We start from the raw sequence: 22,998 nt of genomic DNA, 5'->3' as shown, positions 1-22,998 counted from the left end.
TAGGGACTGACTCCCCAGGACTTTGGGTTGGGGGGGCGCCCTGGGCGACCACCCCATCTGTGACCAGACTCACCTCTGGGAGGTCATTGCCCAGGATACAATCTAGGGGAAGGTCAGCACTGACTACCACCCTAATCCAGTCAAGGATACCCTCCCTCTCTAGGGGCACTATGGCTACAGGTTTGGAGGTGACCTCCCCTGTGGCTATCCTGACTTTCTTTGTCTTTCCTGGGACATACATGTCTGGGGTCACTAACCGGTCACTCACTACAGTGTGACTGGCACAGGTGTCTCTCAGGCCAGTGGTAGGGATCCCATTCACTTGAATGTGGTGGAAGTGCCTACTCCCACCCTCAGGGATCACCAGCTTACCATCTGGTCCTGTCTCCCAGCACAATGCTAGGAGGACTTCATCATCTGAGGAATCCTCCTCTATGGCTACACTGGACAGCCCAGTGCTAACCACTTTCTTTGGACAGGCTGCATCTCCTCTGAAGTGACCTGTCTGCTGACAGTCAAAGCAAGCCCTACTGTCCAAGAGCTTTTTTAACCCTGGGTCTCCCTGTCTCTGCATGTCAGATTGGGAGTGGGATTTACTCTCCTCCTTCTTAGGGTTCTGGGGTACAGAGGGAGTCTCTGTGGTGGGCTTACCACCTCCCTCCTTAGGTTTTTGGGGACCTGTCCCCCCCTTCTTGGAGTCTCCCCCCTGGGACTTGACAACCACCCTGGTTCTCAACCACTCATCAGCTGCCTCCCCTAGCTCTCTAGGGTTGGTCTGCTTATAGTCCACTAGATGCTGGCGTAACCTTTCTTGGATACAATTGGTCAAGATGTGCTCTCTCATGATCAGATTGTATAACCCCTCATAAGTATTTACTTTGTTGCCAATAATCCAGCCCTCTAGTGCCTTTAGTGAGGTGTCCACAAAGTCAACCCAAGACTGGGTACTGACCTTCTGGGTGTCCCTGAACTTCATTCTATATTGCTCTGGGGTCAGACCAAACTTCTTGGCTAAGCACCTTTTCATACTAGGGTATGAATCTGCCTCCTCCCCCCTTAAGGTCAGAAGCCTATCCCTCCCTGAGTTGGGGACCAACTCCCACAAAAGGGAACCCCAGTATTGAGGCCTAACCCTTCTCATTTGGAGTGCCCTCTCAAAGGCCTCCAGCCACTTATCTATGTCATCCCCCTCTACATAAGCAGGGACCACCCCCTTGGGTAATCTGGGGCAAACTCCCCCACCCATGGACACCTCAGCTTCTTTATCGCTGCTTCCATCTCTTTTTTCTTTGAATGCCCACTTTTTCTTCTCTAGGGCCAGCTTCTCTGCTTCCAAAGCTATGTAGGCTAGCTGGGCTTCCAGCTCTCTTTCCCTGATGGATGGGTTCTCTCCTCCTGAAAGGACCCTCTTCCTACCACTAGCTTTGGGTCTGCCCCTAGTGACTGTATCCATTGAGGACCGTTCCTCCTCTCCCTCACTTGGGGTCTGATGCCTTCCCTCCCCTGAGTGGTTAGAGTTAGCATCTTCCTCTTTTTCTTCCTCCTCTGGAGCTTCTTCTGACTCTACCTCTTGGGCCTCAGCCCATGCTGTCAGGGATGTGATCAGGATTTGCTTCCTGAGATCAGTGGTTGCAGGCAACCCTCTTTCAATACACAACCCCCTAAGTTGGACTACTGTCAGTGTGGGTAGGCTAGCCAGATCAAGCTCCATGGTTCCCTAGTTTTGTGTCAACAAAAACTTTTTTTGCAAAAATTGGAAACAAGAATTTAGAAAAATTAAAAAAATTCAATAATTGAAATTAATCCAAATTAAAAATTAAAAACAATTTTTGCACTAGGACAATTTAAAGGATTTTTAATTTGTTTTACCTAAAACTGTAACGTGATATTGAACACAAGTACAGGATCCCACCGCTGCCACCAATTATGTTGGAAAATGGGTTATTGGTAGGGCAGGTAGGTACCTACACCTAGCAACAAGCCACAAACCTCCACAAAAGTACAGTTAGGTCTCAGTAAATTAATCCCAGCTCTACCCTTGGTAGCTTGGCATCGAGCGTCAAGGCTTAACTTAGGAGACAAAGTGTAAAGCATTCAAATATCACAAAACAGTAATTAAATAAAACACAGGAAACAGTTTAAAAATCCAAAACCAATTTATAAAAATAGCTTATATTTTTATCTTTAAAATGACACAAAAACGATTAAAATCGGTTCAGGGGAACCGGAGATATGAATTTTTAAAGTATTATTATTTTCTAGCGCTTAGAAACAAAAAGCGCCAATCGGGTCATCTGGTTGCACCAGGACCGGGGCAAAGTCAAACTTTCAGGCCGACCGCGATGGAGCCCTGCTCGGCTACAGGTCGCGGGAGGCCTCGGTTAAAAAGTTACCTTCTGACTTAGTCTTTATTTTGAAGTTTTTCTTCACCGGGACGAACCTGCCAGTTGGATCCGACCTCCTGGAGCCCTTGTCCGGATACGCGAAGTCGGTTTCCTCGGTGGTGATTTTTACCTTCGGACTTAGTCGTTTTTTCGAGATGAAAATCCTTCGACCGGGGTAAACCTGGATCTTGATCCGACGTCCGTGGAGCCCTTCTCGGATACGATGGCTGGAAGGTCCCGGTCAACTTTTTACGTTCGGACTTAGTCTCTTTTTCGGATGTTTTTCTTTACCGGGACGAACCACGAAGTCAGGCCGGGTCGCGGTTGAGGCAAGCCGGCTAGAATTTCCGCGTCGGGTCGGTCACTTTATGGAGCTTTTTTCTAAAAATTCTCCAATCTTCTCCAAACTTCTGGGGCTTCACCCAGATGTTCTTTTAAGGTTCTTTTGGGGTCCACAGCTCACCCCAAGGGTCCAGAAGTTCTGTGATGGTCCTTGGGAAGTGCGGACTTCAACTCCCAGAATGCACCTGGCGCAAACTCCTTTTTGGCCACTGGACAGTGGTCAGCTGGTCACTTTTTCAGGAGTTGGTGCAGGGGACTCTGGTTAGCAATTTTTCACCTGTAGCAAACAGGGAGTCCCTCCTTGAACCAGTGGAAGCCAGGCAAAGTCCTTCTTGTGGTGAAGCCCAAGTGTGCAGCTGGTGCAGTCTTTCTGAGTGCAGGGTCCAGGTGCAGGCCAGGGGTCCAGCAGGGCAGTCCTTCTTCTCCTTGTAGTTCTTTCTTCTTGAAATTTGGTGGGGATCTAAGGCGTGGGGGCAGGTCTGCCAGTTTTATCCTTGCTCCTGGGTGAAAAGCAGGGGGGCCCTGGTTCTCCAATCAGGGACAGGGTCGTCCCCCTGTGATGACCACTTCCTGGGAAGTGTGGCAAAAATCCATCCCAGAAGGCAACAGTCTCTAAAAATCCAAAATGGATGAATCTGATTTTTGGAGGAGAAATCTGGCTGAGCCCACCCACTGGTGTGGCTAAAAATCATAAACACACCCCTCTCCTGCCCTCTCCTAATCTAATCAAGGGGGCACCTAGCTGTCTGGGGTTGCAGGATGTGGGGGTGTTGTTGGGTGCTCCAGATGTCCTTCTCTGCCTTTGAAGACCAGTTTGGCAGCCCTCCCCCTTCCTGCCTCACCATCTGCTGAGGGGAGATTCTCTCCCCCAAGCACATTCCTTTGTGTGAAGTCAGGCCACTTCACACCTCATTAAAGTAGCCTGGCAGAAGCTGCTGCAGGCTGGCCAATCAGAGCACAGCAGCAAAAACAATGCAGAGCTGAAATTGGCAACTTTTTAGGTAAAGTCTAAACTTTTTACCTGCACTAGTTATATTAAATCCAACAACTGGAAGTTGTGGGATTTATTATAACAATCAATTTGATACCAAATTCTTGGTATGTAACATTTAAGGAGACTTTAAAATTTTAAATAAAGTCTGCCCATTCTAGCCTATGAAGGCCATTTACTTCAATGAGGGAAAAACGAATTTGGCTGTTTTTACCTCACCAGGGCTTATAAATCTATTTTTATAAAGTCCCTGCTTATAGTTACATGGCACCCAGCCCTAGGGGCACATAGGGCACACCTTAGGGGTGACTTATATGTAAAAATAAGGTAGTTTAAGACTTTGGAAGTACCTTTAATTCCAAAGTCGAATTTGCATATAACTTTAATTTAAAAGCAGCCAGCAAGGCAGGCTTGCTTTTAAAATGACACTGGGCACCTCAGCAATGCACCTAGGTGTGCACCACCTATGCTGTGGTCCCTAAACCTACATGCCCTACCATATACTAGGGACTTATAGGTAGGTTAACTTAGCCAATTATAATTAGCCTAATTTGCATATCCATTTTACACAGAGCACAGGCCCTGGGACTGGTTAGCAGTACCCAGGGCACCATCAGAGTCAGGAAAACACCAGCATAAAGTGGAAAATGGGGGCAAAAAGTTAGGGGGCCTCTGCAATCAGCCCCAGTTTCTCACAATAATAATTTCTGCTTAGCACTGTAAGAGAGAGAAAGGTAGAGAAAAAGAGAGAAACCATACCATACATTGGAATAATTCCAAAGGTGAAAAAAACAGAAGTCTAATAAAACATCAATAAATTAGTGTGTTAGTTAATGTACAAAGGGATTATTCAAATATAAATAGAAGAGTACATATCTGTCCAGGAGCAACTCATAAAAGAGGAGCAGCTAATAAAAGAGGAAGAGAGCTGTTGTCATGGGCAGATATCCAATATGGTGGTTCTGGAGTGGAATGTTCATTATTTATGAAGTATTTATGTTCTTTATAGGGCTTCAAGTGGGGCCGCAATAAAAGGTAAATTGAATAATGATAGTCTCTGGTTTTGTAACGAAATTGCAATACAGTGGACGGAATATCTGTCACGTTCGTGATGGAGTAAACCATCCACCGAACTCTAAATCAGGTATTGAGACCGAAACTAGAAATCTTCCCCACGGCTTCATCCAGAGGCTCCCCAACGTCGGCGCTTCCTTGCTCAGACACCGCCTGCAGCCTTTCCATGCTGAACTTTACCTTCTCAGAACATTTTCCTCAGAATTTCTTTTAAGTCTAAAGGGAAGCGCTAATTGGGCCAATCCAATTTTTGTATCTGATTCGCACTCCAATGCGGTCTGCTGTATTTTTCGACTTAGACCCAGTTTAGTGCAATTTGATGTCCATGATTACCTCAAGCTTTAAAAAATTCATAAGTCCGATTCTACTAATTAGAGTCTAGGAATTTTGGTGTCAAAAAAGGGATTAAAACATTAACATTTCTTCTATTTTTTATAAATGGGTGTGGGATTTTTGAGGTGTTTTATTTTTACTTTTTTACTGTTGTGTGCCGGATAAATTCTTTATGCATTGCCTCTAAATTAAGCCTGACTTTCTTTGGGGCAAGGTACCAGTGGGTTAAGCACATGTTAATTTAGTGACTTTTGCACTTTACTCTGACAAAGACTGCAGCTGTTGCTTGAACAGGAGTCACCCGCCATCCATCCAGCCAACAACCCAGTTTCTCACATTCTGTACAGATCTGTAGTTATATTGGGATCAAGAATCAGTTGTGAGCTTTTTGAGTAATGGGGTGACCATCACCTTTTTCAATTAATCAGAAATGTTGCCAAACATTAAGAAAATGTTAACAAAGTCACTAATAGTACTACTCCACACCCTTCAGTTACATCTGACCATCATGGATTATATATGTAATTATTTATATTCAGAAAATGTATCAGATTTCCTTAGAGATTATCACATAAAATTGGAACAGAGCTCCCTTATCAGTTGTGTTTCCTCTCACTTTTGTCAGCATGTAGCTGTTTGGTATTATCTGTGAAATTGATGGAGTTTGTTGTAGCATTTTCCTGACTGTCCATTACTCATTTTGATAATTTATGATCCCCTTAGCAAGTGTGGAATCTTGAACATCTCCTTAGTATTTATTTTTACAATTGTATCATTCTGTGAGATGAAATGTTGTTAGCTTGCTGTAAGAAATCTAAAATTCTACATATTAAATTAAATGTAGCCAAAGTTGACAAAGTGAATACAAAAGCATAGTATTGTCAAGATTCTGTCATCCGGCTATAGGTGGCACTCATAAGGGCGCTGTGACAGCCATCCATTAGACCACTGTACACAGTACACTGGTCAATATACTTCGTCCCAGGCTTCTCTGTTTTGTAACTTATGCCTCCCAGTGTTCCTGTTCTTCCCACTTTCATATCCCCTCATTTGTATTTCCCTGATGCTTTGCATCTGGTTTATACCTGGTGTCAAGCTCATTCCCTGCATCTCTGCTCCTCCCCTGAGGTACACGCTCACTCCTGTGAGCTCCGTGTGCTGTGGTTCACAAATGTTCTTACTGTTGAGGCTCCCTGTGTTCTTGCCTGTTCCTGTGCTATACTTCCAGGCTTGGTCTTTGGGTCTGTTTCCCTTATTTCTTGTTCACATTTTCTTGTTTGCTTCTTCGTTTTTTCTGTGCTCTGTTCTATGTTACTTCTGCCTCTTTGTCCCTGTGACTGTCATATTTCTCATTGAGACTGTACACTTCCTGACTTGTCTTTATTGTATACAGAGCCCTTGTCTAGTGTTCCAGTTTTCCCTGTCCTATCTGCATTCTTCCATCCTAACCTAGTGTGTAGATTTCACAGTCTTGTTTCCAGACATCAAGGTTCTGTGTGCTTATTTCTAGTCTAATCCTGTTTCTGTACTTTTATTACAGTCATGCTTTTCCCTGAAACCAGTCCTGCACTTTTTTGTTTTGTATTCTAATCCCTTTTCATCCTTTCTTGTTTCTATGGAGAAATATTTGCTATTGTTACCAAGGGTGCTTGGCACAAAGACTCACCCGACACTCTGAGGCTAGCTGTTTCTTGAGTTATTGTAAACTCTTTTACCTCACAGAGATCACTTTCAAAGAAGAATACAAATTATGATTTATGACATTTTGTCTATCATTTTCACACTTGTTCCTTCTAGTTGTTTTCTAATTTGTATTTCCATCCTAGTTTCTCTCTTGTAAGCTTTCCCAGTTCATGCCAAGTGTTCGAATCATGATCTGTTCCATCATACTCCAGTCCTCAGCTTCTGTCTTACTCTCCTTCCTAGCTTTTGCTAAACCATTCCTTCTGAATTCTCTTGTCCCTGCAGAGAACACAAACTCTCTTTTACTTACCTTCTCCCAAGTAGGCATGCGCACAATTTAAATTATGTTGCATAATTAGAGTAATTTAACATTTTGCTTTTTTCGCAAAATTACCCAAATCATGCCATTATGCCTCTTTGTGTACTTATGTGTCATTTACGGTACAAAGTTACAGGAAACGGACCATTCCTGGTAAAAATGTACTGTGAATGCACATGAACAACAGAATATGATTACCGGTTGTTAGCACTGATTTGGCTTTCTTCCATTTTTTTAGCGCACAATGGGCCATATTTATACTTTTCGACGCACAACTGCGCCAACGCAGTTGTGCGTCAAAAAATTTAACGCCGGCTAACGCCATTCTGAAGCGCCATGCGGGCGCCGTATTTATTCAATGACGTTAGCAGGCGTTAGTCGGCGCTGCGGAGTGGTGTGCGTCAAAAAAAATGACACACACCAGGCAGCGCCGGCATAGGGGAAAATGGAGTTTGGGCGTCAAAAAATGGGGCAAGTCAGGCTGAGGCAAAATTATCGCCTCAACCCGATTTGCGCCATTTTTTTTTTATGCCCAGACTCCATAACATGACTCTTGTCTTAGCAAAGACAGGATTCATGCCCCCTTGCCCAATGGCCATGCCCAGGGGACTTATGTCCCCTGGGCATGGTCATTGGGCATAGTGGCATGTAGGGGGGCACAAATCAGGCCCCCCTATGCCACAACAAAAAAAAAATATATATATACTTACCAGCACTTACCTTAAGTTCCCAGGGGTGGGTCCCTCCATCTTTGGGCGTCCTCCTGGGGTGGGCAAGGGTGGCAGGGGGTGTCCCTGGGGGCACGGGAGGGCACCTGTGGGCTCCTTCCGAGCCCACAGGTCCCTTAACGCCTGCCCTGAGCAGGCGTTAAAAAATGGCGCTAACGCGGCTAGATGTCATTTTTTAAGGCCCGCCCACTCCCGTGCGTCATTTTTGCACGGGAGTGTAAATACGGCGCACAGACCTGGGAGTCATTTTTTAGACGGGAACGCCTACCTTGCATATAATAAACGCAAGGTAGGTGTCCACGCTAAAAAATGACGCAAACTCCATGAACTTTGGCGCTAGACGCGTCTAACGCCAAAGTATAAATATGGAGTTCGTTTTGCGTCTAATTTGCGGAAAAAAAACGACGCAAATCCGGCGCAAACAGAGTATAAATATGGCCCAATGTGTTTTCATGACAAAAATCGATGTTAAATCACAGAATTGATTTTCACATATTTACACATAAATTTGTTGAAATGTCAGATAATTAGGCTAAAGCACTCTCAAAGCTCCGAGCTCAGCAGGGTCCCTAACAGGTATAGTTTATTTATGTATTTATTTATTTATTTATGTATTCTAGCAAATATTGCTAGGTACTCTTTATTAAAATGGCAGGCACCTCCTCAAAATTGCTGATATCTATTACATTAATGTAAAATTCTCACAGGAGCCAGGTGGAACTTGAGAGTTTGGGGTGCTACTATGCATCAGGATATCCTTACTTGATAGATTTTGTGATGGTGTTTCTATGGCTGGAACTGTAATTGTTTGATTTAAATTTGCTAAAATGTGTATTCTGTTGGTTGCTCTACATATTTAAGTTGACTCGAATATGAGGATGGTCAGATGACGATATACCATATTATGAGGTTAAATCATTACACTTTGCATTTGTGGTCCATGATGTCAAAGGAAATTGACCAATAAGATCTCTCACGCACACTATGGATTGTGATTTTAATGTTTTGGAAAATGTGCTGGCTGATTTCATAGTTTTTGGCTGGATGGCTATTTTAATGTATTCCATTTACATTTGCTTTCTCTTTCAAGGCTGAATAGAGATCATTTGACTCATTCACTGACTGGTATGATTGACCGACTAAGTGACTGTTTACATGTGTTTTAGGTGGATCTATGAGCATCCATAAATCAAACTCTGTGGTGATTCAAGAGGGAGTTACCTATACCATCCTTTGCACTGTGGACAGTAACCCACCAGCTAATCTCACCTGGATGAAGGGAGAGTATATCCTGGAAGAATCTAATCTACCTAAAGTCAGTAATAACCTCCAGACGAGCCTCCTTAATGTAACATCTAAGGATATTGGCTCTTACCGGTGTGAAGCGGTCAACAAACATGGAAGCAGCAGGGGCTCAATGAATGTAACTGCACAATGTAAGTTACAATTGTGGATAGAAAAAATTTAGGTACTTTTTCATATTAGAATTTTTTGTGTTTTCTGCATTGCGTTGAGTACTTCACAGAGGTCTGTCATTCTATTAGGGCTGGGAATGTCTTGCATCATGCTGCGGCTGAGTTAAAGATAACTGCACTTTGCTCCTAGACTATATCAATAACTCGGCCTGGTATTTTATTCCTCTGAATGAATAACATGCTCTGTCCCAGATAACCACTTGCACTTGCCACCAATTATTTATGAAAGCTTCTATACCACATCTTATATCCAGCAGGGATGCCCTTTAGCTCCCAGAGAGCAAGGGAGACATATATAAAAAGTGTCATGTTCTGCTTTGTTATGTTACGCTATGTTATGTTATATGTTATGTGTATTTGTAAAGCGTACTGTCACCTGTGAGAGCACAGCGGCACTAAGCAGATGTGTCTCCATAGCCCGGTCTTTTGGCAGATGTGCTCTTTAATTTTTGGCTTAGGTTATGGTGTGCACAATCTGTTAACAAGATGATATAGACTGAATTACATTGTGGCCAAAAGAAGAGGTTAGGAGATGGCAAAATATTAACCCTATATACTGCTGTTAGATGTCACGGTACACATCGTGTTATACATCTTCATGTAAGGCATCCATTCCTAAACATTATTCTTTTATATTTTGCAAGACTATCATGCAAACTTTCAAAAGCAGTCACAATAGTGCAATCCGTATACAAAGAATCTTTGTTCAAGAGGTCCGCGTGTTGACTGCTTCACACTTGGAAGGAGGAAATAACAAGGAGAAATAAAGATATTTCCTCCTCCTTGGGGAAGGCATAGCATTTTGGCGCTTTCCAAGGTTAACTAGCTTTAGTTAACCTGTGAATGCACCACAATCCATGGAACACCTCCCAAGTTCAAATGTAAAGTAACGAAGTGCAAGCAGCAGCAAAGTATTATATTTCTTTACAAAGTCACGCAAGGTGTCACACATCACCGTTAGCATGGCTTTGTAGATATTACTGAAGCTTTTGCATTGACCTTGCATCACCCTGCAGGATGCAAGGACAATGAATAGGCTTCATACATCTGGGTCTTAATACCAACAGTTCAATGTCTTCTAAAAAAGTGCAAACAAATCACTGTCATGGTTTGTGTCCACCCAAAACATTATTGTGACTGAGTCTTCATCAGGACCAAAGAATAATACAGAAATGGTTGACATGACTTGTGCTGTCCCTGTTAGAGAATCTATGAGTCTTCGCCTCTTAGTCCCACAATAAATTCTCCTGTCCTCACTTTTGCTTTGACTCAATTTCTCACAGAATAGTGTCCAAAAACTTAATCATCTCAGCAACACTGTTACAATTATCAGAAAGATAATCAAATGTTAGAAGCAAAATGTGTACCAAAGTCTGCGAAATTCATATTACTTTATATTGATGCATCAGTTGACCTGCACAAGGAAATGCACAATTTGAAATAGCTACAAGCAAAATGGCACCTGAGGCAAACAACCAATATTGATATGGCTCCAAAACCACACACTCAACAAGCGTATAATTTCAGTACTTCGCAATAGGAGGCTTCTTGGCTATAACTGACCTCCTTATTAAACAAGGCAGATAAAAGGAGATACAGGGATGCAAAAGAACAATAAGAATGAGAAGGAGGGCAATCACATAGTTGTCTGTAATAGAGAGGTTCACCTTTTTTCCTGTGGTGACCCAAACCCCCCATTTCCTTTGTGCTGAGCAAATGCTGTTCTGACTTCTGCAGTGGTTGTATCCAGCTAATGAGAATTCTGCCAGTTGTGCAGTTTAAATGGACATCTGTTGTTATTTCTAACTTGTCACACTATCGTTCTGTGTAGTGTAGAGGATCCTTGTCCTGTCATGCACATTTGAGATATGGGTTGCAGTAGAGAAGGAAATACAGCATTACTTGGTACTTTGTTACATCTGTTCTAGGCAGATTGTTCTGTGCACATAAACCTTCTGTGTAAAATTCATTAAATCCTTATATCTGTGATATATAATAGGGAATTATGAACCAAACTACATGTCTAGTGGTATAGGCAGTACTTGGTTCAATTATACCGTGGTGAAGCCAATTTGGTATTACTTACTAAACTTATACCAGTTTGAAAATATGAATATAATCAACCTGAGCTCTGCTGAGTAAATTTCTGTTGCAACGTACCAACGAACTGCACTCCACGAACGGTATATATTTACAAAGTTTATTGAGTATTCAGAAATCAAGTGTCCCTGGGCCACCAGCATCCAAGAAGCCACAGCAGCAACTGACCTTCTTGGAATGTTGCCTCAGGACATAAAAGAAAACATTCTACATCACACTCCTGAGATACGCCATGGTTACAAAGCGCTCACAAGCTCAGCCCATAGTCACCACCACATTAAAGAAAGATTACAACATAAAACAATTTTGAAGGCATACACATTTCTTTCTGAGATGACATGCAGGTAAGGATAGCACACCAGTTCAACCCTGCCAGTAGACCGAGTTGCATCCACCATCACAGTGTCAAATGGTTTACAAACAATAGCCAGAAATCATAGAAAAGCAAGAGGTTATTAGTACTGAACAATGATTATATCTCCTAGGTTTTTTCAATTGTCGCCCCACCTATTCTTCTTGCTCAGCAGGACATTCTTCTGTACTTATACCAGCAGATCAATCAATCAATCAGTCAGGAATTTGTAAAGCGCACTACTCACCTGTGAGGATCTCATGGCGCTGATGGGAGTTGGGGGGTGCTGCTACTGCTCGAACAGCCAGGTCTTGAGAAGTACCCTGAAGGTAAAGATGTCTTTGGTGTGGCACAGGTGGGTGGGAAGAGTGTTCCACATTTTGGCAGTGGCTGCGAATTCAAAGTGGCTCAGCTGAAATGATTGACACTGATGGGAGTTGATAAATGGGATAGAACCCACTTCCCTCACCTAAAGGAAACTGTCAGCCATGTTCAGGATATGCTGGCAGAAGACACTGCCAATCACTGTCCAAAGCCACAACTGCTTCACAGAGATTGTACTTTGCATATGTGCCTTTGGCAAACTAGATATTCTAGGGTAGCACCAGAATATAATTTGTCAGAATATCATAAAAACTACACCCAACAACCCACATTCTTTGTAAAAAGCAGTTAGCACACAATATGTATGTCTGATAATCGTTCCAGATATGATATTCTAACATTCAATCAATGTTTTTAAAGATCCTGTGCAGAGCCTTCTGAAATAGATGAATAATAACAGTGTTAAGGAAGAAGGGGGACCGTCCTACAGGCTATGCTAAAATGGGTATATGCTGCTTGCTGGCTTTTCCTACTTCTCATTTTCAATCATGCGCTGTAGGTTTACTTCCCAACTTACGCGGATATTTCAACCTTGATCTGCTGCAAACAGCCTCCTGTCTTATTTAAGACTGTGTACTGAAGAGCTAAGGGGACCCTGGAACCAAAGGCAGCTTTCTTCATATTATTCTTCATATTCTGTATAAGAATAGGACTTTGGTAAAACTGACTTTACCCTTTCAGATCCTTCAATCTCTAAGGCCACCTGCAGTGATCCATCTTTAATTAAATCCTAAAATATCACTCTTCCCCAAAACTGCCTAATTCCTTGATGCCTTGCTCATTCGTGTTCATTGCATATCAGACGAATACAAATAGAATCGTTACTGTAGAATTAAATACATCAAAAAGCAATTCGTAATTTTTGCAAAAAGACATTAGAGTCAGTTTAAAAACGACATAACTCAAACTTTGTACAAGCATGCAGAGATTCAAATTTTCCTGTAATGACCAATAGTGTTGAAAAAAATAAACATTTTGTCATAAACATCCGCTTGTGCTGACAACTTGTTTTTTTTAGAAAAATATTGAAAGGAAAAACTTGCTATAATATTTTTCTGTGATCTTGCCTACAACATTCCGTAATGTGGAAATTAGAGATAGGAACTTAACAGGGTTTGAGAGTCCATAATATGGGAGTTAGAGATATGAATTTAACTGGTAGTGTAGGCTCTTATTTGTTATTAAGAAATAAAGTGCATACGGTGAAACCAAGTCTGCAATTTATATAGTAATGAAAGTGCTGTGCTTGACTTACAGCCACTCTTGGTTCTAAAGGAAGCCCTGATGCCATGTTTGGAGATTCGCTCGTGTGGGTGGTTTAGGTCCACGCAGCACCCCGCAAGTGAAATCTGACTCTTATGCCACGTTACTGTGGCCTTACCTAAAAACATGTCATCATGGGGTAGGCAGTGCCTAATTTGTAAATAAAAACGTGTTGGTGCCCAAAGCCCTCCTCTTAAACACACAGCTGCAGCAATTAAATGTGCGAGCACGGAATACCGAGGCGGCGTAATTCTGAAGCTGTCTCCAGCCTCTTAATCCATTTACAGCCACTCCCTGCCCCTTCTGCTCACTCTTGCAGCTTCTGCTTTCTGACGCTTTTTTGTTTTTTAATTCAGCCTTCCACCTTTTCTATATGTGTCTTAAGTGCCAGATGCAGAAAACTAAGTGACGGCCATCAAAAATAAGTGCCAGTACCCCGCACCAGAATCCACCGGCTTAAGTTAAGCACTGGTAGTACTCAATTATTTAACATGTTTCTGGGTTAGAGCACATGCACTGGTAGTCCCAAATTGCCAGTAAATCAAGTGAAGAAATGGGGAACTATGCACTTTCCTACACTTGGGCAACATTTTCACAGGCAACAAGCCTTTAAGTTACATAGGCCTTATACACTCAGAGGTTCATTTAGACCCTGACGAGTGCCATGCCAAACCACTAGGTCAGAAGCGGCCATGATCTCAGTGGCCCCCTTATATGACCACCCACCCGATTAGAGCTCTCTAAGCCGATGCTGGAGCTGCCACATCAGTGGCTCCACTGTAACCTCAATCATATGTTGAGTGGGTGGCATATTGTTTTTCCCCTCCTTAATGCTTTTCTATTTGTTTTACACAATCTCTCACAGTAGAAGTTCAGTTGTGTAATAAAAAAATGAATGGCTCTGATTCTCAGTGAGTTTTCTGCCTGCACTTGGCGGCATGTACATAGATCTGACAGGCTCAGGCATCAGAGCTGTTCTGTTGGGTATGGAGATTGAAAAAGGGAAAACTTTAGGCTTTAGGATAGCTGTACAATCCCTCAAGTTATCAAGATCAAACCACCTATACTTTCATGCAGAGGAACTATCCATCAGAAAAGAAAAAGTTAATTTGTTCAAGCTTACTACAGCTAAGGTAACCTTGAGCTTCGCATATATTGCAGGTTCTGACCTATGACAACAGAGATATTATTTAATTTTCATTTAGCAGCTATTTCTCAGTATACATAAATGTGCAAATCTGCGAGAGGAGGCCCATCACTCAGGTTACATATATCTTATATGCTCAGGTAACTACCAATAAAACATTGATCTGTATACTTTTAAAATCTCAGGCCACTGACTGCAAGCACTGTCTGAAGATGATGTTCTCTTACAGGTCTATGCTTATGACAACCAGGCTATGCCTCAGGTTATGCTAAACCTCCAGGTTCACACCTGGAATAGCATAGGAGTCCTGCAGATTTCACTGGTGTCACAGTTTTAAAGCTCTCCATTCAGGCTTTACACTAATTATAGATGTAGACCTCTGAAAACAGAACTATGTTTAAAAGGTACACACTCTCAGATTTGATAGCAAAATTATCTTGAAGTTACAAAGATCTCACAGCCTTAGACCTCTGATAGCAAAACTACTTTTCAGGCTAAAGAAACCAATGCCTGGACATCAGGTAGAAGAACACTCCTTGGGTGGCACAAATCATAAAAGATCAGTTCACTGACAGCAGAACTAAATCTCAGTTATTGATTCTTTGAAGACTTGTCCCCTAGAATGAAGCTCTATAACTAGGTACATAATGGAGACTTGTTTTTGCCTTTCAGGTAGCCATGTTGTCCACTGGGCAAGATGCTCAAACATGTGTTTGATAGAATTTGAGAGGATTCTTTATGCTCATTGCTTTTCCTTAATTACACTTATTATTTCACTTCATTTCAGCCTCGGAAAGCAGACAACCAAGCAAAGAAGGAACAGGTAAGCATTATGTGTGTATTCACTTGTAGCGAGATGCATCTTGAGTGCCTAATGGAGGCGTTTATGAGTCAAAAGGGTAGTTCCCAAGAGCCACCAAGGGAGTGTCCATGTGTAAACAGGCAGCATCTGTGTGTCATTGATGTCAATGTCTATACGTCACAGTGTGATACAAACACAGTGGACATTGCCTACTGACACACACTGGATGATGCAGGGGACATCTGGATGCTGCCTGGGACATCTGGGCGCTGCCTGGGACATCTGGGTGCTGCCTGGGACATCTGGGCACTGCTTTAGACACAATTGGGAAGAGAGGGAGTCTAATGGCAAAGCTGCTTGCTTGGGAAATTCAGTTCTGCTCCCGGCTCTGATTCAAATTTAAATGCTGCGAGTTTTGGCAAAGTACTTAGTAGACCTGTAAATAAAGATGGTGTGTTTTTTAGAAAACTAATGGCATTGCAAATATGTGAAGTACCATGGTGAACTACTATCCTGTCAATCTGCAGCAATACATTACTAAACAGCTAGATTCTTGCTATATAAATACCCGTGCCTACATATGTGTCAGGAAGCAATGTCCATGTGCCATGAAGGCAGTTTCCATGTGACAGTGCAGTCGATGTGGTATGAGAAAATCTATATGTTTTACTGTATTCCCCAGGTGGTATTGTATTTATTCACTCTGGGATTATGACCTCGAAAGTAGAATAAGGCTGCTCCTCATACTCAAGTTATACAGAAAGTGCCCTTGTGAGAAAACAGGGCTGATTGCAGAGGCCCCATAACTTTTTGCCCCCATTTTCCACTTTTTGCTGGTGTTTTCCTGACTTTAAAGGTGCCCTGGGTACTGCTAACCAGTCCCAGGGCCTGTGCTCTGTGTAAAATGGATATGCAAATTAGGCTAATTATAAGTGGCTAAGTTAACCTACCTATAAGTCCCTAGTATATGGTAGGGCATGTAGGTTTAGGGACCACAGCATAGGTGGTGCACACCTAGGTGCACTGCTGAGGTGCCCAGTGTCATTTTAAAGGCAGGCCTGCCTTGCTGGCTGCTTTTAAATTAAAGTTATATGCAAATTCGACTTTGGAATTAAAGGTACTTCCAAAGTCTTAAACTACCTTATTTTTACATATAAGTCACCCCTAAGGTGTGCCCTATGTGCCCCTAGGGCTGGGTGCCATGTAACTATAAGCAGGGACTTTATAAAAATAGATTTATAAGCCCTGGTGAGGTAAAAACAGCCAAATTCGTTTTTCCCTCATTGAAGTAAATTGCCTTCATAGGCTAGAATGGGCAGACTTTATTTTAAATTTTAAAGTCTCCTTAAATGTTACATACCAAGAATTTGGTATCAAATTAATTGTTGTAATAAATCCCACAACTTCCAGTTGTGGGATTTAATATAACTAGTTCAGGTAAAAAGTTTAGACTTTACCTAAAAAGTTGCCAATTTCAGCTCTGCATTGTTTTTGTTGCTGTGCTCTGATTGGCCAGCCTGCAGCAGCTTCTGCCAGGCTGCCTTGATGAGGTGTGAAGTGGCCAGGCTTCACACAAAGGAATGTGCTTGGGGGAGAGAATCTCCCCTCGGCAGATGGTGAGGCAGGAAGGGGGAGGGCTGCCAAACTGGTCTTCAAAGGCAAAGAAGGACATTTGCAGCACCCAGCAACACCCCCACATCCTGCAACCCCAGACAGCTAGGTGCCCCCTTGATTAGATTAGGAGAGGGGTGTGTTTATGATTTTTAGCCACACCAGTGGGTGGGCTCAGCCAGATGTAACCTCCAAAAATCAGATTCATCCATGTTGGATTTTTAGAGACTGTTGCCTTCTGGGATGGATTTTTGCCACACTTCCCAGGAAGTGGACATCACAGGGGGATGACCCTGTCCCTGATTGGAGAACCAGGGCCCCCCTGCTTTTCACCCAGGAGCAAGGATAAAACTGGCAGACCTGCACCCACACCTCAGATCCCCTCCAGAATTCAACAAGAAAGGAACTAAAGAAGAAGAAGGACTGCCCTGCTGGACCCCTGGCCTGCACCTGGACCCTGCATTCAGAAGGACTGCACCAGCTGCACACTTGGGCTTCACCACAAGAAGGACTTTGCCTGGCTTCAACTGGTTCAAGGAGGGACTCCCTGTTTGCTACAGGTGAAAAATTGCTAAACCAGAGTCCCCTGCACCAACTCCTGAAGAAAGCGACCAGCTGACCACTGTCCAGTGGCCAAAAAGGAGTTTGCGCCAGGTGCATTCTGGGAGTTGAAGTCCGCACCCCCCAAGGACCATCACAGAACTTCTGGACCCTTGGGGTGAGTTGTGGACCCCAAAAGAACCTTAAAAGAACATCTGGGTGAAGCCCCAGAAGTTTGGAAAAGATTTGAGAATTTTTGGAAAAAAGCTCCAGAGAGGGACCGACCCGCCGCGGAAATTCTAGCCGGCTTGCCTCAACCGCGACCCGGCCTGACTTCGTGGTTCGTCCCGGTAAAGAAAAACATCCAAAAAAAGAGACTAAGGCCCTCATTCTGACCTTGGCGGGCGGCGGAGGCCGCCCGCCAAAGTCCCGCCGTCAGGTTACCGTTCCGCGGTCGAAAGACCGCGGCGGTAATTCTGACTTTCCCGCTGGGCTGGCGGGCGGTCGCCTTCAGACCGCCAGCCAGCCCAGCGGGAAAGAGGCTTCCACGATGAAGCCGGCTCGGAATCGAGCCGGCGGAGTGGAAGCTGTGCGACGGGTGCAGTTGCACCCGTCGCGTATTTCACTGTCTGCGCAGCAGACAGTGAAATACATGTAGGGGCCCTCTTACGGGGGCCCCTGCAATGCCCATGCCAGTGGCATGGGCACTGCAGGGGCCCCCAGGGGCCCCGCGACCCCCCCTACCGCCATCCGGATCTCGGCGGTCCGACCGCCGGGATCTGGATGGCGGTAGGGGGGGTCGGAATCCCCGCGGCGGTGCAGCAAGCTGCGCCGCCGCGGAGGATTCAATGGGGCCGCGGTACACTGGCGGGACCCCGCCAGTGGTGCCGGTCCGACCGCGGCTTTACCGCCGCGGTCGGAATCCCCATTGGAGCACCGCCGGCCTGTCGGCGGTGCTCCCGCGGTCCTCCGCCCTGGCGGTCAAAGACCGCCAGGGTCAGAATGACCACCTAAGGGCCTGATTCTAACTTTGGAGGACGGTGTTAAACCGTCCCAAAAGTGGCGGATATACCACCTACCGTATTACGAGTTCCATAGGATATAATGGACTCGTAATACGGTAGGTGGTATATCCGCCACTTTTGGGACGGTTTAACACCGTCCTCCAAAGTTAGAATCAGGCCCTAAGTCAGAATGTAAAAAGTTGACCGGGACCTCCCAGCCATCGTATCCGAGAAGGGCTCCATGGACGTCGGATCAAGATCCAGGTTTACCCCGGTCGAAGGATTTTCATCTCGAAAAAACGACTAAGTCCGAAGGTAAAAGTCTCCACCGAGGAAACCCACATCGCGTATCCGGACAAGGGCTCCAGGACGTCAGATTCAACTGGCAGGTTCGTCCCGGTGAAGAAAAACTTCAAAATAAAGACTAAGTCAGAAGGTAACTTTTTAACCGAGGCCTCCCGCGACCTGTAGCCGAGCAGGGCTCCATCGCGGTCGGCCTGAAAGTTTGACTTTTCCCCGGTCGAGGTGCAACCAGATGACCCGATTGGCGCTTTTTGTTTCTAAGCGCTAGAAAAGTAATAATTCTTTAAAAATTCATATCTCCGGTTCCCCTGAACCGATTTTAATCGTTTTTGTGTCATTTTAAAGATAAAAATATAAACTATTTTTATAAATTGGTTTTGGATTTTTAAACTGTTTCCTGTGTTTTATTTAATTACTGTTTTGTGATATTTGAATGCTTTACACTTTGTCTCCTAGGTTAAGCCTTGACGCTCGTTGCCAAGCTACCAAGGGTTGAGCTGGGATTAATTTACTGAGACCTAACTGTACCTATGTGGAGGTTAGTGGCTTGTTGCTAGGTGTAGGTACCTACCTGCCCTACCAATAACCCATTTTCCAACATAATTGGAAGCAGCGACGGGATCCTGTACTTGTGTTCAATATCACGTTACAGTTTTAGGTAAAACAAATTAAAAATCCTTTAAATTGTCCTAGTGCAAAAAATGTTTTTAATTTTTAATTTGGATTAATTTCAATTATTGAATTTTTGTAATTTTTCTAAATTCTTGTTTCCAATTTTTGCAAAAAGTTTTTGTTGACACAAAACTAGGGAACCATGGAGCTTGATCTGGCTAGCCTACCCACACTGACAGTAGTCCAGCTTAGGGGGTTGTGTATTGAAAGAGGGTTGCCTGCAACCACTGATCTCAGGAAGCAAATCCTGATCACATCCCTGACAGCATGGGCTGTGGCCCAAGAGGTAGAGTCAGAAGAAGCTCCAGAGGAGGGAGAAAGAAGGGAGGATGCAAGCTCTAACCACTCAGGGGAGGGAAGGCATCTGACCCTAAGTGAGGACGAGGAAGAACGGTCCTCAGTAAACACAGTCACTAGGGGCAGATCCAAAGCTAGTGGTGGGAAGGGGGTCCTTTCAAGAGGAGAGAACCCATCCATCAGAGAAAGAGAGCTGGAGGCCCAGCTAGCATACATAGCTTTGGAAGCAGAGAAGCTGGCCCTAGAAAAGAAAAAGTGGGCATACAAAGAGAAACGAGATGGAAGCAGCGATAAAGAAGCTGAGGTGTCCATGGGTGGGGGAGTTTGCCCCAGATTTCCCAAGGGTGTAGTTCCTGCTTATGTAGAGGGGGATGACATAGATAAGTGGCTAGGGGCCTTTGAGAGGGCACTCCAAATGAGAAGGGTTAGCCCTCAATACTGGGTTTCCCTTTTGTGGGAGTTGGTCCCCAACTCAGGGAGGGATAGGCTTCTGACCTTAAGGGGGGAGGAGGCAGATTCATACCCTAGTATGAAGAGGTGCTTAGCCAAGAAGTTTGGTCTGACCCCAGAGCAATATAGAATGAAGTTCAGGGACACCCAGAAGGTCAGTACTCAGTCTTGGGTTGACTTTGTGGACATTTCACTAAAGGCACTAGAGGGCTGGATTATTGGTAACAAAGTAGATACTTATGAGGGGTTATACAATCTGATCATGAGAGAGCACATCTTGACCAATTGTACCCAAGAAAGGTTACGCCAGCATCTAGTGGACTCTAAGCAGACCAACCCTAGAGAGCTAGGGGAGGCAGCTGATGAGTGGTTGAGAACCAGGGTGGTAGTCAAGTCCCAGGGGGGAGACTCCAAGAAGGGGGGGGGACAGGTCCCCAAAAACCTAAGGAGGGAGGTGGTAAGCCCACCACAGAGACTCCCTCTGTACCCCAGAACCCTAAGAAGGAGGAGAGTAAATCCCACTCCCACTCTGACAAGCAGAGACAGGGAGACCCAGGGTTAAAAAAACTCTTGGACAGTAGGGCTTGCTTTGACTGTCAGCAGACAGGTCACTTCAGAGGAGATGCAGCCTGTCCAAAGAAGGTGGTTAGCACTGGGCTGTCCAGTGTAGCCATAGAGGAGGATTCCTCAGATGATGAAGTCCTCCTAGCATTGAGCTGGGAGACAGGACCAGATGGTAAGCTGGTGATCCCTGAGGGTCGGAGTAGGCACTTCCACCACATTCAAGTGAATGGGATCCCTACCACTGGCCTGAGGGACACCTGTGCCAGTCACACTATAGTGAGTCACCGGTTAGTGACCCCAGACATGTATGTCCCAGGAAAGACAAAGAAAGTCAGGATAGCCACAGGGGAGGTCACCTCCAAACCTGTAGCCATAGTGCCCCTAGAGAGGGAGGGTATCCTTGACTGGATTAGGGTGGTAGTCAGTGCTGACCTTCCCCTAGATTGTATCCTGGGCAATGACCTCCCAGAGGTGAGTCTGGTCACAGATGGGGTGGTCGCCCAGGGCGCCCCCCCAACCCAAAATCCGGGGGAGTCAGTCCCTACAGTTAGGAGACAGGGGTCCCCAAGAAAAGGAAAGAAGAAAAGGAAGGGTAGGCCACTCTTAAAGAGAGTTCCAGGGAGCCAAAGGCCTTCTGCCCCAGTAGGGGGGAAGCCCAGAGTTGGCACTGGTGAGGCCTCCCCTGACCCTAAGGAAGTCCTGAGTAGTCAGGCAGCTGTCCAGATGCAGGGTGTTGCCCCTGCACTGACAGAAGGGAGAGTGGAAGGAGGGTGTCTGCCACAGGAGGTGGTAGCCCCCCACTCTGGACAGCAAGAGGGGTACCAGGACCCCAAAGTTGCCCTTAAAGCAGCTCAGCCACCTGTCAGTGGAGAGCTTAGGGTGTGGTTCTGGGTACTGACAGCTGTCAGTAGCCTCTGCTGGGTGCTAGCCTTCCTGGCAGCACTGTACTTGGCCTGGGAGGCAGACCCCAGGGCCAATAGCAAAGTAGGCCCCCTGACCCTATTGGTCATGGTGGGGTTGCTCAAGTGTTGGGTGACCTCTTTGGGTAAGCTAGGTGTTGCCCTAGCAAAGTTTGGAGTAGGGGAGGTGGGCACCTCACTACCCAAGTTGGCAGAGAGAAAGGAGGAAGACCCCCATAGAGGAAAGTTTCAGTTTGTGTTGGGTCCTTTTACTGTTGGGATGGCTTCACTACCCATAGGGAGTGACCCTGACAGGAGGATATAAGGCAGAGTAGGCCCTGCAAAGGGACAGCCAGTTTTCTTCACTGTCTTCCTCGCCTAACAAGCCAGGAAGACTCTCCCAGGGTTGGCCTGAGTCTCCTGGGCGTGTGGGCTGGGGGGGGGTTGTGTGAGAAAACAGGGCTGATTGCAGAGGCCCCATAACTTTTTGCCCCCATTTTCCACTTTTTGCTGGTGTTTTCCTGACTTTAAAGGTGCCCTGGGTACTGCTAACCAGTCCCAGGGCCTGTGCTCTGTGTAAAATGGATATGCAAATTAGGCTAATTATAAGTGGCTAAGTTAACCTACCTATAAGTCCCTAGTATATGGTAGGGCATGTAGGTTTAGGGACCACAGCATAGGTGGTGCACACCTAGGTGCATTGCTGAGGTGCCCAGTGTCATTTTAAAAGCAAGCCTGCCTTGCTGGCTGCTTTTAAATTAAAGTTATATGCAAATTCGACTTTGGAATTAAAGGTACTTTCAAAGTCTTAAACTACCTTATTTTTACATATAAGTCACCCCTAAGGTGTGCCCTATGTGCCCCTAGGGCTGGGTGCCATGTAACTATAAGCAGGGACTTTATAAAAATAGATTTATAAGCCCTAGTGAGGTAAAAACAGCCAAATTCGTTTTTCCCTCATTGAAGTAAATGGCCTTCATAGGCTAGAATGGGCAGACTTTATTTTAAATTTTAAAGTCTCCTTAAATGTTACATACCAAGAATTTGGTATCAAATTAATTGTTGTAATAAATCCCACAACTTCCAGTTGTTGGATTTAATATAACTAGTGCAGGTAAAAAGTTTAGACTTTACCTAAAAAGTTGCCAATTTCAGCTCTGCATTGTTTTTGCTGCTGTGCTCTGATTGGCCAGCCTGCAGCAGCTTCTGCCAGGCTGCCTTGATGAGGTGTGAAGTGGCCAGGCTTCACACAAAGGAATGTGCTTGGGGGAGAGAATCTCC

The 22,998-nt window shown here is 44.7% G+C and overlaps 1 protein-coding gene across 5 annotated transcripts in view; it reads left to right on the top strand.

Moving 5' to 3' along the window:
- Positions 1-22,998, top strand: part of LOC138246553 (sialic acid-binding Ig-like lectin 7) — a 229,930-nt gene that overhangs the window by 161,402 nt on the left and 45,530 nt on the right. For all 5 annotated transcript variants that reach the window (XM_069201225.1, XM_069201227.1, XM_069201226.1 and 2 more), the window contains 2 exons: positions 9,021-9,290; positions 15,363-15,398. In XM_069201225.1, coding sequence (XP_069057326.1) covers positions 9,021-9,290; positions 15,363-15,398 — 306 coding nt within the window. The remainder of the gene's footprint in view (positions 1-9,020; positions 9,291-15,362; positions 15,399-22,998) is intronic.

The sequence above is a fragment of the Pleurodeles waltl genome, chromosome 7, assembly GCF_031143425.1.
Source record: "Pleurodeles waltl isolate 20211129_DDA chromosome 7, aPleWal1.hap1.20221129, whole genome shotgun sequence".
NCBI classification, from domain to species: domain Eukaryota; kingdom Metazoa; phylum Chordata; class Amphibia; order Caudata; family Salamandridae; genus Pleurodeles; species Pleurodeles waltl.
Note: the sequence above shows the minus strand (reverse complement) of the source record. Positions and strands in the feature narration are given on the sequence as shown.